The sequence below is a fragment of the Coenobita brevimanus genome, chromosome 18, assembly GCF_032717465.1.
Source record: "Coenobita brevimanus isolate Jiangsu-jjx chromosome 18, ASM3271746v2, whole genome shotgun sequence".
NCBI classification, from domain to species: Eukaryota; Metazoa; Arthropoda; class Malacostraca; order Decapoda; family Coenobitidae; genus Coenobita; species Coenobita brevimanus.
Genome location: NC_136971.1, coordinates 2,553,169 through 2,568,792, shown reverse-complemented (window position 1 = coordinate 2,568,792; position 15,624 = coordinate 2,553,169). Strand labels below are relative to the sequence as shown.

At 42.6% G+C, this 15,624-nt stretch overlaps 1 protein-coding gene across 1 annotated transcript in view; it reads right to left on the bottom strand.

Annotated features, from left to right (window-relative positions):
* Nucleotides 1-15,624, bottom strand: part of rad50 (DNA repair protein rad50) — a 120,772-nt gene that overhangs the window by 42,380 nt on the left and 62,768 nt on the right. The window contains exons 17-18 of the mRNA XM_080265983.1: nt 12,336-12,541; nt 6,515-6,684 (exon numbers count right to left, since the gene is read on the bottom strand). Of these exons, the coding sequence (XP_080122109.1) occupies nt 6,515-6,684; nt 12,336-12,541 (376 nt within the window). The remainder of the gene's footprint in view (nt 1-6,514; nt 6,685-12,335; nt 12,542-15,624) is intronic.

The window sequence follows — 15,624 nt, the reverse complement described above, 5'->3', positions numbered from 1 at the left end:
AACCTCACATTTTCCATTTCTTCATCATCCAACCTCACATTTTCCATTTCCTCATCATCCAACCTCACTGCACATCCAGTGACTTCATTTCTCTCGAAGACCATAACTTTACTCTTCCCTACATTAATCTTCAGATTCCACTTCTCAGACACTCTTCCAAACTCATTCATTGTGCTTTGCAGTTCCCCATTGTTTTCACTAAACAACGCACTATCATTGGCAAACAACAGTACAGGGAATTCCCAAATGTTGCCCTCTCTCATTAACCCGCTGCATGCCAGTGCCATTTTAAAACGGTCTGACAGTTCTATGGCCAGTGCCATTTTAAAACGGTTTATAGTAAAAAACTTCACTGTGACCACATTTTTCAAGATTTGTGGGGAAAAATTGGCAGGCATGTAAGGTAACTGTTCCTCTACCATCCACCAGGCTGTCAAGGCCATACACTCACTCGCTCCCCCTCTCAGGCTCGCTCTGCCTGTGTGCCTCACCCAGTGCTGTACATAGTGAAGGCATTTTGTAAATATTTTCATGTAAATGTAAGTTGTAAATATTTTCTTGAAAGTGTAAGGACTTTATAGTGCTAGTCAGGTTGTAAATACATTCTTGTAAGTGCCAGGACTGTACGTAATGAAGTCAGGTTGTACCTATCTTCAAGTAAGTGTAAGATAATGCATTCACAGTGAGAAAGACATGACAATTGTGATAGATGCTGAAGTAATATGTAATCAGAAAAGTGTACTGAACATTGCTGTACCTTCCCGGCATAAATACCTGAGTATGCCTTACACAGAAAACGGCTTTCTCTCACGTACGTGGTGAGCGTGAGAGAGCGGGTATACCTGTACACGAGTATGCAGGACTCAATAAAATTCATTTCCGAGCCTCAGTGAGCATTTTAATGGTGAAATTCGTTGTTTCCACATCAAGTTTCTGCATCAAAATCTATCATTTTTGCAAAAAAAAAAAAAAAAAAAAAAAAAAAAAAAAAGGTCAAAAAATGGCCGGCACTGGGGTGACTCATAGGGCTTAAAATAGCTGGCACGCAGCGGGTTAAGGCTGCTCCAACTTCCACTGCCCTACCTTGTATCTTTTTTATAATCCCATCCATTTACAGACTGAACAGCCATGGTGACATGGCACATTCCTGTTTCAATCCAACATTCAAATAGAAAAATTCACTCAATTCACTATCCACATGCACTGCAGTCTTAACATCTTCCTACATACTCTTCACAGCATTCAACACCTTCCCATTTACTCCATATATCCTGACTACTTTCCACATTCCTTGTCCATCCACCCTGTTATATGCTTTCTCCAAATCCATGAAGGCCACATACAACTTCTTTCCCTTCTCTAGAAACTCTTCCACTAAAGATCTAAGAATGAATATCTGATCTACCAACCTCTTCCCTTCCTAAAACTCCCTGTTCTTCTCCAACTAATTCCTCGGTTATTTCCTTAACTCTGTCAACAAGTACCCAACCATATACTTTGCTCATTACACTAAGATGACACATGCCCCTATGATTACCACACACTTCTTCTTCCCCTTTTCCTTTGTACAGGGGAATAATCATGCATGACTTCCAATCCTCCAGGACTCTACCTTCCTCCCGGGCCAATCTGCACATCTTCCATATCCACTCTACTACTATCTCACCCCCCTGCTTCAGCATTTCACCACACACTCCATCACTTCCTGAGGCTTTCCCCAATTTGACTTTCTTCATTGCTTCCGCAACTTCTATTCTACTGATTTCTTCCTGTCTTCTCACCTCCCTCCTTCTCCCAGCCACTTATATTTGAATTAATTTCATTCTCTGTGTTGAACAGTTCCTGAAACTGTTCTCTCCATCTGCTCACATCTTCTCCCTTCACCACTAGTAATCCACCACTTTTATCTTTCACTCCCCAATTAACTTCTTTATAGCCCTGTCTAACTCTCTCTACCTCCTTCAGAACATATTCTTACATTCCCTCCTCTTTACACTCAAATTCCTTCCAAATTCCTCACCTATTCTCTTCTTTCTCTTACTAATCTTTTCACTTCACTCTTCCTCACTACATATAACTCTGTCTTCCAGCTCTCAACTTCCTCCACATCCCTGCTTCCCATCCACTCACTATATGCTTACTTCTTTTGTGCCACTGTCTCATCTCTTCATTCCACCATGCTGTTCCTTGCACCCCTTTTCGTCTCCTCACTCCACACACCACATCACATGCTGCACAGATTTCTTTTGTGAATATCTTGCACACACCTTCCACCTCCCCCATCTGCTCCAAATCATATTTACTCAATTGCTCCTCCACTTCTCTCTTATATTCTGCCTTTTTCCTTTTTGCCATCCTCCTGCAACCCTTCTACCCTCTTTGTATGGGCAACTTCCTCCTGTCCTTCCCTTCTTCTATTCCTCCACTGATTTTGAACCTTGACTTTCACCATCACCACATGGTGGTCAGAAAGTCCATTTTCCCAACTTCTGTATGCTCTTGCATCCATTACACTCCTTCTCACCCTTTCATCCAGACACACACACACACACACACACACATCAAACATTGCCTTCCATTCGTTCAGTTCACTACCCACTCTTCTCATCACTCGCCATGTACATCTGTGGATCACTTTGTGTCTAAAGAGGGTACTGGCTATAATCAACCCCCTCCTCACACAAACCACTAGAGCACTGACATACTCATCCACTTCTGCAGACACACCCCACTCACCAAATACTCCATTCACCTTCACATTCCCAACTTTTCCATTCGTATCTCCAATCAAAAGCACTCTCTCAGTTCTTTTAAACTCTCCCATGCAAGCTTCCACATTTGTCCAGAACTCTTCTTCCACTGTACTTGAATGATCTTCCATTGGTGCATACACACATACAATCGCCCACATTTGTAGTCCTACTTTAAATCTTACTCACACAGTCCGTGAGCCAACTGATCCATACCCTCTTATATTCTCCTTCCATCTCTTGCACACAATACATACCCCTTTTTTGCCCTCTCATTCTCAACTACTCCCACACATGTACCCCACCCATACTCCCACTCTCACCTCTACATTTCATTTCAGTTATTCCATATATGACCACTTTTGCACCCTCAAACATCTGGACAATATCTCTTTCACCTCATCATTTAAACCCCTTACATTCCATGTCGCAATCCATACCATGTCCTTTGTTCGGTCCTTAGTCATCACCTGTTGGTCAGTCCTGGTCCGAGGCTTCTTGTTCGTATTTTTAGTTGGATGTTTTCCGGGTAGGGGCAGTAACCCTTTGCCAACCCTCTTGCTGTCATGTAGGGAACAGTTGTTGGTTGGTTATAAGGTTACCACCCAGCGCTGCAAATGATTTCCTGGTACTGGAAATCATTTGGCTTGCCACTAAGTGCAGAGCTACCCTGAAATAGAGTCTGTTACACTAAGTGGTTGGATGATAGGCACCCAAACCTACCACAAAAAAGGTTATCACTCCACTTAATATCTCATACTGCAATATTAATTGAATACTTCCACTGTTATTTGGTGACAGCAATGGCATTTCAATGGCCTTGCATGCACGAGCTGGAACAAAAGGGAGACAAGGACAGCACACGTAAATGCTGGGCGGCCATCTCGACTCAAACATCTGACTGTCAACTTGTGAGGGTGGCACCACGTACAGATGGGATTGTTGTACGCGGCCACCACAATTATCACACATTCGACCCTCGATTTCCCTGACTAAAAGGGGGGGAGACCAGTCCAAGAATCATAAAAGTCCAGCCCCACATACTATTCCCGGACTATTACCATACTTTGTCCGAATTCTCCAATATTGTACAGCAATTATTCCAATATTCTAGGGTACTCTGGAATGTAGGCTACCTATACCAACATAACTAACACACACAGTACATAATAACTGATGCAATAACAATAATAATAACTGATACAATAGCTGTATTTTGCTAGCTACAACCCTAAGAATGGTTGTTTAGACAGTTGTTGATGAGAATGCGGAGGGTATGATAGAAGAAGATCAGAAAGCTAAGGAAAAAGAGGAAAATGAACAAGGAATGGAACACCACAAGGTGAGCCAACCACGAATCAGCTGACCGAGATACAAACACGCAATCTTGGACTGAATCAGCAATTTTAAATGGAAAATATTTTAACCTTCATCTCCAAATAGGTTTGCACACCTAATTATTTGAAATTCAAAAATTTGTGCTTAATTAAATTAATAATAGAAAATCATGATTCAGAGTGAAAATTCCTTAGTTGGCAGAAGTGTTTTGCCTCTAGCCTAATAACTCGCATTGATGGACTTTTGTTTTGTAATAAATGTCAATTTACAATGAAGATACATTTTTTTGTACTCAAAATAAATATTTATGCGAAATAGAAGTCTGTCAAGGCGTCCTGATGATCTGAAGAGGAAATATCTGCTAACACTGACCAACCACTAATCTGCTGATCGAGATACAATCATCGAATGTGATCTCAACCTTGGACAGAATCGGCAATTTCAACTGGAAAATATTTTAATCTTTATCACCATACAGGTTTGCACACCTAATTATTTGAAATTCAGTCAAAAGTTTGTGCTTAATTTAATTATTAATAGAAAATCAGGATTCAGAGCAAAAATTTCTTACTTAGCACAAGTGTTTTGCCTCTAGCCTGACAACTCACCTTGACCGACTTTTGTATAAATATCGATTTACAATCCTGATACATTTTTTTGTACTCAAAATAAATATTTATGCAAAACAGAAGTCTGTCAAGGCGTGCTGACGATCTGAAGGGGAAATATCTGCTAACACTGGTGCATTTTAGCTCTGAAACCTAATGTTTTCTATCTATCTATCTATCTATTGCCAGACGCCTCAATCCCGTTTGGGGTGGCCACAAACAAATCGCCTCCAAGTCGCCCTGTCCCCCGCCATTTCACTGCCCTGCTCCCAACTCACACCCCCCTCTCTCATATACCTCTCCACCCCATCCCTCCATCTCATCATCGGCCTCCTCCTCCCTCTTCCCCCCTCCACCTCACTCACATACACTCTCTTCGTCAGTCTTTCACCCTCCATCCTCTCCACATGGCCAAACCACCTCAGTGTGTTCCTCATAACGCTTCCTATCACATCCACATCCACACCACAACGCTTCTTTATATCCTCATTCATCAGCCTGTCTCTCCACGTGACTCCACAGGCTCCTCTTAAATAACTCATTTCAACTGCTCTCACTCTTGACTTGTGTCCTTCCAACAATGTCCAAGCTTCACTTCCGTACGTTAGAGTTGGTATCACAATACTGTCATGTAGTAACTTTTTCACTTCCATGCTCACTTCCCTGTTTCTTATCACTGCTTTCAAGGAACCAGCAACCTTTCTTACCTGCTGTACCCTGTCAAGCACTTCACCCTCCAAACCTCCATCCTTACTCATCACACTACCCAAATACTTAAACGTACTCACATTTTCCAATTCCTCACCATCTAACCTCGCTGTACATTCACTAACTTCACCTCTCTCAAAGACCATCACTTTACTCTTCCCTACATTCACCTTTAGGTTCCGTTTCTTACACACTCTCTCAAACTCATCCACCAAGCCTTGCAGCTCCCCTTCGTCTTCACTCAACAACACAGTATCATCCGCAAACAACAGTACAGGGAGTTTCCAAACACTATCCTCTCTCACCAGGGCCACTCCAACATCCACTACCCTACCTTGTACTTTTATATAAAGTACAATTTTTTTTTGCAGATTTCAGATAATTAGGTGTGTATGAGCCACTGTGGCGAAAAAAAAAATAATAATAATAATAAAATATTTTCCAGTGACAAGTGCCGATTTCGTATTTAGTTGCACCGAGTCGGGTGAGCTAAGTGAGTGGGAATGGATCTCATTGACTTCGTCCTTAAGAAAATATATATATTTTTTTATTACTTATGAATTTTATTGTGTCCAAGCCTTCCTGAAATTCTACTGTTATGGAATAAATTATTTATAGTGGCACTTAAGAAAGGTATGAGGCAAATGGGATACTGCCACGAGTTAGGAACTGGTGGGGTGAAGCAAGTTGGTGGCCAAGATGCGTTTCATGCACAGTATTAAAATATCTTCTTGTGTGTGTTACAAATGGCCTTTATCGAGTCAAAACCTTGCTAAAATTATACTGTGTTGTGCAGCAGACCGCTAATAGTTTTATATGAGAGAATAATGGCCGGACTTTAGGTAGAATCCCAGATTTGTACGAGCATTTGTCCGGCATTTGATAATACTGTTCGGCCTCAGCCAGTGTTCGGGAAATCTGAAATCCGGGAAATAAGGGTCCGCCAAATCGAGGGTCGAGTGTATGAGCAAATTCCACGATCTTTTCCCCCAAATGGGGTATAACTTGTTTTATTGCTCAATCAGCTGAATGCATACCAAACCTTCATACACTGGGTCGTGCTAGTACTGTATACAAAACTAGGTTATGAACATTATTACTATATATTACATTTAGCTGTTCATCAGAAAGTCTGAGTCTGCGGTCCCTGAGGGTCTGAAGGCGGTCTTTATGCTCCTGCAGCATCTCTTGTAGCTCTTCCACTCTGGCACTTGCTCTCTTGTATTCCTCCTCCAGTTCAGTTTGACGGCTTGTTGCCTCCTCCATACTCATTCCTCCTTCTGCAATACCAGTAAATCACCTCATTACATGCACCACCAAACTAGCATTATGGTACATGGCAATTCACTTCCCTGAAACCCTAAAACAATGCCAATTTTTCTGTTACTAATCCATCCATCCATCATCCAATCCTATGTTACCCCATGAGGAGTGTAGAAACCTGGGGCTAGGCAAGTTGGTCCCGACATTTAAGGAGAGAGTGACCAGCCTCACTCATCCAAGTAGCATTACGTGAACAATAAACCCCAACCACCACTTGGATATAAATCTACACAGGCTCAACCCAATTCGAGCACCTTAATTACCCACTAAACCACCGGGCGCCATAATTTGGTTATATGGTTACCACCCAGTGCAGTCAATGGTTACCTGGTGTACAGGAAACTATATGGCTTGTCATTAAGTGTAGCATTACCCATAAGCTGAAAGAAGAGGAAAGAATGAAGGAAAGAAAGACAGAACAGGGAGAGTAAAGTCACCCATAGGCAGAAGGAAGAGGAAAGAATGAAGGAAAGAAAGACAAAAGAGGAAGGAAGGAAGAAAGGGCACACACCCAAAGCAGCACTGCATCGAGTGAGTGGATGGTGAGCGCCCCCACCTACCACCTGTTACTAATAAAGAGATGTAAGTGAAACTCAATTTCTACACACTCCCATTCGTTTTTATAGTTTTCGTTTTTAAAGGCTCCAAATGCTTGCATGTGTCAGCCTTGGTCACCTAATGGCGGCTCTCCACACTGCACGATCCATTGCAGTCTCCCTGTTCAGTCCCTTAACCCTGAGGTCACACTTAATGACCTCGTCCCATGTCTTTCTCGGTCTACCCCTCATAACCCCACCCCCAATATTACCTTCCTCACCCAATTATCATCCCCCATCCTCTCCACATGTCCAAACCATCTCAATCTACCTCTCCTCATCACAACACCAATACTTTTCAACTCTTCCATCGTAAACCCAGCCCCTCCAGGCCTTGGATGCAGGAACGCACTGCACATCCACCGAATCATTGTCATTTCTGTACGTCTGAGCCGACGAATATCTTCCTCCTTCACTGCCCAGGTCTCACTACCATACAGCATTACACTCCTAACACATGTTGCATACAAAGACCCCTTAGCACGTAGGGAGAGTCCTCTCAATGTCAGGAGAGGCAAGAGCTCCCTGAACTTCTTCCAACCACTTCTCATCCTAGCCACAGAGCTCTAGCTCCAGCCCCACCTCCAGCACACAACATGTCTCCCAAATAACAAAACTCTTCCACACGCTAAAGGGATTCACCAGCAAGTTCAATCCTTTCACGTCTAACAATCTCCACCTGCTCACCCCGACACACCGTACACATAAAATCAGCATTATCTCGCAGTCTACCTCTGATACCACTACATCTCTTATGCACCCATTTATCACAAACACCGCACAAGATGGAATTACTTCCCACGCCCTTGTGGCAAACTGCACATGGCCACACTCCCTCTTCATTGTACCGCCACCAACCCTAGATATCATCACTTTTGTTTTATCTGCATTTACCCTTAAGCCCTTGTGCCCCATACCATCTCTCCACTTCCTAAACCTTTCCTGCGCCTCCTTTTCATTCTCTGCAATCAACACCAAATCATCAGCATACAACATCTCCCACAGGAGTTCATTTCTGAAGTCATGTGAGAGGGCTTCAAGTACCATGATAAACAACATGAGACTCAAAACTGACCCCTGATGCACACCAACATTCATGGCAAACTCATCACTCGAATCTCCATTCACTCTTACCTGGGTGTGAGCATCCACATACATGGCCATAACCACCCTAACCAGCAACTCCTCCAACCCAAGCTTTCTCATTGTCCACTTCACCACCTCTCTAGGGACTTTGTCAAAGGCCTTTTCCATATCAACAAAAACAAAATACAGATCCCTTTTCTTCCCATTATATTTTTCCTGAAGCTGTCAAACAATGAATATGGCATCAGTGGTCCCCCTACCTGGCATAAACCCAAACTGGATCTCATAAATATTCACTCTTTTTCTAATCATACCTTTTAAAACTCTCTCCATTACCTTCATTATCTGATCTACAAGCTTTATACTGTACCTTTATAATTTCCTCTTTCCAGAGCATCACCCTTCTCTTTGTACACATTTACAATTACACTCTTCAACCAATCATCTGGGACAACACACTCATATATAATCATATTTATCAGGTCAGTGACTAACCTTACCCCTATATCTCCTGAGGCCTTCAACATTTCGGCAGTCAACCCAGACACACCTGCTGCCTACCACCCCTGCATCCTGCCTACTGCCTCACTGACAGTAGCAGCGTCAATCAAAGGCCAAGGGCCAAACACTGGATCTGCTGGCTCCAAACCTTCCCGGTCCCAAATCCCTCATTCAACAACTGGCTATAATGCTCTCTCCATGCATCTTTAACATCCCCGCTGTTGGAATGCGAAACAACCGCACTCACCGGCCTCACACCTCCTACTAAGCGGGCTCCACCTGCATACCGCAAGACTCTTCCAATGATGTCACCACTTGCAACGTAACAAGTGTGTGCGCACACACACACTAACAGCAATATGCACTAACACTCTCGTCCTCTCTTCTTAATTTGATGAAAGATTCCAAGGACAAAGCTGAATGGATTATTGGTGTCCTATACACAATATGTATCCAATACACAGACTTTTGTCTAAGTACCATTAAGACCCAATCTATAACCACATACAAATAAGTGGTGTTCCTTGAAGTACTATAAGCCTTCTAGTCTCGGCTGACTGCTGCACACAGCCGCTCGGTCGAGGCACCGTTCTTGGTGAAACAGTCAGCCAGTAGTTGTGATGTATCCACCCATGACACTTTATCAATCTCCCCTCGCTCCAACATATCTTGTAATACAACAATATCAATGCACAATCAACTGTCTTCAACACTCCTGCAGGAGTAAAGAGCGTCCACCAGACTCCTGTTATCGACGAAACACTTGATCTTGAAACTTCCACATCCAGAGACCTCAAGCAATATGTCGGCGAGTTATACAGAAGTCTCAGCACATTCAAGCAGCACCAACGCTTCAGCAGATAAAGTAGATTTGACAACCTGCCTGATCTTTCTAGTCTGCCAGAATATGGGACATCTCACCTCATTAGCATCTCACAAGAAGATCACAAAACCTCCCTGAGACCCACTGCCCACAAGGTTGGCAAAAGAGGCATCCGAAAAGCACTCTATATAATATTAATCGAGCAGCCTCATTCTTGGAATGTACAGCTTCATGTTGTCAGTCTTCACCCTTGCGATCACCTTGTTGAGCCTAAGCAAATCCGCCACGGTAGCTCGGTTGCTAGTCATACTCAACTCACACACATCAAAGGCCATATCTGGTCGAGTGTGTGTGGCAATCCAATTGAGTTGTCCAATTAACGCTCAGTACTCCGTTTTCTCAGACTCGGACAGCTCTCCTGATTTCGCTGCTGCACGATGTCTGCTCAGCATGACTGGTTTCAAACATGAAGCGTACTGGAACTGGTCAAGCGTTATGCTGCCATCGATGTTGGAGACAACATTTAGAACAACGTATTTGAAAACTTTTGATTCCGAACTGCCGATGAGGAATATTTGGCTCAAACGGTTTATCACTTGCTGCTCAAACTTATGTGTACCAGCCCAAAGGAAATCATCGACATAATTGCATACCATGCCTTCGACTTTGCCACTATTGCTCCAAGGTTTGAATCCCGGCTGGGGCAAGGAACAGTTTAAGGATTTGAATTTCATAAAAGCAGACTTTCCTGATCTACCAGATAACCCGCCGACATGTCATAAAAGCACCCCCGCTAATACCAATACACCACAGTCCTGTATGAGACAGCCCTAGAATGTATTCAATATGGACGGTGGGTGTTAGCGCTGAAGTGGTGACATGTAGAGAGGTGTATGGTATGTAGGAGGACTACTGGGGCTTGAGAGCAGGCTGTGAAGCCTATGCCCAGAAGTCGGACACACACACACAAAAAGAGAGAGAGAGAGAGAGAACAGCGCTGAATCCTGAGATGACACTTTAGCTCTGAGACTCAACAACTGATCTTTTACACGCAGATACCAATGCCTAGCAGCATCAAAAAGACCATAAACTGTTTTCTTTAGTCTCCACAGCTTACCGTTTGCATATTCAGGAGGAGGACATAAATAAACAACTCACTCAATGTCATTACCTTGCAGACAGGCAGCTTTCACATCCATAGCATGGTAATCCCATTGGTTGGTGGAGTCAAAAGCAAGTACCAAACGCACAGCCTCTTTTGAGCATGTAGGACAGTCTTTCCAGAGATCCACTGTGTCTTCCTCAAATCCTCTGGCGACTAAACAGGCTTTACCAATCGGCTTTCTGTTTTTCATTTTTTCCGTCACAACCCATCGAACCGTCATGGCATCTCGCCCAACATCATCTACTTCCTCATACACATCATTATTCTGCCAGTTTGTAATTTCGTTTCCCTTGGTGCATAATACGTCCTCAGAGTTAAAAAGAACAAGCATTTCTGCGTCATCATCAACTACTTCCCATGTGCTAAAATCATTTTGCAGATCCACCCAATCAATACTGCTGTCAGAGTCCCTCTCCAAATTGTAGCAGTGTTTGTACTCTTCAGTGGCTTTATCCACCCGACTCAATCCTTCCAGTCACCAACTCTCCGCCAACAGAAACCTTGGGAGGTTCAGTAACCGGATGAGAAACTGTGGGAGGCTGATTATCCAGAACTGCATCATTTTCCGACTCATCATCTGGTGGATGGTCATTCAACACTTGTGAAGAATCGTCATTAAGCTTCTCCTGGACTACACTGTTCTTCTCATCACTAGTGACGCCATCCCCAACTGTAGTATTTTCTTCTGGAGCACGTGCCAGACGACACACGTGCACTCACACGTAGACACCGCCGTGTCTCACCATAATTTGTTTTCCATCTCTACCTATTACAATTCCAGGACCAAGCCATTCATGACTCTCATCTCTTTTGTAAAAGACTTAATCTCCATTTTGGATGTCGTTTTAAGTCACTCGAATGTATGTTGTGCCACAGAGCCCTAGCCAAACATTCCCCCAATTCAGTCTTTATATACTCGTCTTGCTAAATGAAGAGCGTTCAAATTGTCCCTCACAATTTTTGATGGTTTATATCCAAGGGATGGTTGAGGCTCACTGCGCATGACAGTGCCACTCAGGGATGAGTGAGGCTGGTCACTCTGATCTTAAATGTCAGGACCAACTTACCTAGCCCTGGGCGGTTACGCTCCTCATGGGACAACACTGGATTGGATGATGAATGAATGAATGGGTTTAGCAATATTCACCACAAAAAGTTGTTTAGTCTTAACGTGCAATCATGGTTGGAAGCTGGAATAGGTGTGCTAAACCAACTCCATTCCTTCCTTACCTCTGCAAAGTTGTTGACTTTCTACACGTGTTTTATTCACCCCTGTATAGAGCACAACTCTTGTGTGTGGGGAAGCTCCCCACATACAGCTCTTCTCAACAAGTATCCAATGAGTTGTTATCCATTCCACTTTCCATAACATTAACTCCACTCGAAAACGGAGGTGTGCTATACTGTAATTAAACACACCAATGTAATTATACATACCAATGTTACCCAGAGTTGCCTGGAGGTCTTCAGTCTGATCCCTAAGAACCTTCATTCTTCTGAGGTGGTTCTCTATGGTGATAACATCTGACTGGATTCGACGAGCAGTTTCCTCATCACTCATGGTCACATCCAAGAACTCTTGTTTGTTGTCCAGCTCTAATCCAACTTTCTTTAGTTCATTCATGTCTATTTCCATCTGAGACCTGGAAATAAGAAGAACTTGCTACATCATTAGGCACTGTAATACAGATAAGCTAATAAAATACAAATAAAAAGAGAGCAAATCTTGCTTTGCATGTGCAATGTATTACAGGTGCCCGTCCATTAACCAAAATCAGCATTTGTGGAAACATAAGAATCACTGTCATGTACTGTATATGAGGCACTGAGTTCATTACCGGGCTAAGCGCCAAAACCACAAAACGCCAGAAAATGCGTTTATAGTCTGGCGACTTAAAAACTTTGATATCTTGGTAACCGCTTGTGTTATTTTGATGTGTGTTGTTTTTTAAATGTAGCTTATGGTATTTTCTTTACTGTAATAAGCTGTATTTTGTGCTATCTGTCATTAATTATGATGATATCGTGTGAAGAAATAAAATTTTGCCCCCCACTGCTGGACTGATCAGCTAAGAAAATATTTTTATCCTACTAATAACTACAGAAATACATCATATGAAGTCAATAATATATTAGCATGATGTCCCAGGAGTGTCATAGTGTGGAAAGAAATCAAAGTTCTTTAACATAAGTACCGGTATTATTATTTTCACAATAATAGAAGTTTAAAGGTCAGAAACTTTGTGCGTGTTTTTCTCGGAGTTTTTAACCATCTATAAACACAAATCACATCACAAACATCAAGAAAAACATAATAAATTATTATATTGCTGATAATAATAAAAAAGTAAGACAGCATTCAATGTATTAGGACATTATTAGAAAACCCGTAACCTGAATGATAAAAAAAAAACGTAACCTGAATTAAAAAAAAATATATATTAATCCACAATGGCAGGCAATGCGGGTGAGAGAACAATACTGTCCCTTCTCCTCTCCCCTCCACAGCTGCTGGTGGGAGTAGCGTCAGGGGTCAGCTTATTTGGTAGCTGCAATGCAAACTGACTATCTGATTGGTCAGCTTCAAGGGGGTTATGGAAAGGGGCTGGGATATAACGGTAATACTCTCACATTTCCTTCAACACCACGGGAAGTCGACATAAAAAACACAGGACAGGCTAAACTCATAGGAAATGCCACCATACAGCTGACAGAATTCTGGACCCTGTCGCCAGCCTTGAGCACTAGTGCGAAACCGGATGTTTTTTTTTTGCTGCATGCCGTGACGGTGCAACACACGTCTACTTAACCAGGATTTTGACCCCTCTTGTTTCTAAGCACTTTTTTACTTCCAACGTATAGAGGGATGGGTTAGCTACTTGTTGGTGCATGTAGGTGCTCGGTGGCCATTTTGGCACTTAGCCCAGTAATGAATTCAGCACCTCATATAACATGTCTTACATTTCAGTGTTGCCACCAACTTCCCTATATAAGCAAAAAAGTTACTGGCAAGTTCTGACAAGTTACAGAGTTACGAGGAAAAGACCTTGTAGTTCATACCAAGGAGATACTGTACTTAGTTTCTGCTTGGGAATGCATACTCATTACATACTCATTCTAATGTGCCATATCCTACGGAGGTTTCTTTAAAACTTCTCTCCTGTAGTGATATTTGCAACATCCATGGGGAGTCTGTCCCAAGTGGAGCAGATCTCATAAGTGAACAAGCTTTCACAAATGCTGGTGGTAAATCTTTTCTATCCCAGCTTCCAACCATGGTTGCATGCTGAGTTTATGGTAAGACTAAACAACTTTTTGTGGTGAAGATTGCTAAACCCATTCATTCATTCATTCATCATCCAATCCAGTGTTGTCCCATGAAGAGTGTAACAGCCCAGGCCTAGGTAAGTTGATCCTGACATTTAAGATGAGAGTGACCAGCCTCAATTATCCCTGAGTGGCATTTTCATGTGCAATGAGCCTCAACCACCCCTTGGATATAAATCTGCAATGGCTCAATCCAACCAGAGCACCTTAATTACCCACTAAACCACCAGGTGCCATAATTTGGTTATGTGCTTACCACCCAGCATAGTAAATGGTTTCCTGGTGTACAAGAAACCATTTGGCTTGTCACTCAGTGCAGAGTCACCCATAGACAGAAGGAAGAGGAAAGAATGAAGGAAAGAAAGACAGAAGAGGAAGGATGGAAAGAAGGAAGGAAGAGAGGAAAAGGCAGGCACCCTCAAGCAGCACCACATTGAGTGAGTGGATGGTGAGTGCCCCCACCAACCATTTTTAAATATTTCAATGAGCTGACCCTATAGTCTACAAGATTCTAATAGAAACAGTCCCACAGCCCTCATGTGATCCTGATAATTATCTCCAGATGAATGAAAAAAGCTTTGTAGCTCTAGCTTGGACTTTTTCAAGCCAATCTATGCCTGTCCTAAGTGTAGGTGACCAGAACTACATCTCATAAACTAAAGCCACTGCATTATGGAGTTATAAAGTGTGAGAACAATCTCTTTATTCCTATACCAGAACTGCCTCTGGATGTCGCTTAGCAATTTCCGAGCCTTTTTTTTTTTTTTTTTTTTTATGCGAGGAAGAAGGAACCAAAGGCCATGAGCCCGCAGTAACAGTTCCCTCCAAGAGAAAAACAAAATACAATATAGAGCCAAATTCAAGATCCGATCATTTTGAGATGCCTGGACACACTGCGTTTGAAAGACTGGAGATCATAGGCAGCAGGAAATACAGACAGAGGGAGACAGTTCCAGAGCTGGTTAGTAAGAGGTAATGGGAGCTGTTTGCACTTTTGATTCAGATGTTTTTTCTTCTTCTTCTTGTGTTTTAATGCAAGGGAAAAGGAACCAACAGCTAGAAGCCTGCAAATTATTCCTTACAAGAGAAAAATAAATAAAACGGAGCTAAATTCAAGATTCATTCATTTTGAAATGCCTGGACACACTGCATTTACAAGACTGGAAGCCATAGGCAGCAGGAAATACAGACAGAGGATGAGAGTTCCTATGCTGAACTATGACACAAATGGAAAACTGAGAGTATCAGTTCACTTTTGCATCAGACAGCTGCAGAGAAAAGGGATGAGTCTCGTGCCTGACGGGGGATATGAGCAAGCCATAATTGAGGGGGGGAATGCAAGCAGACAGTTATGAAAAGAATGACCATTGAAGTAATGACAGAAAAGATTATAAAGATG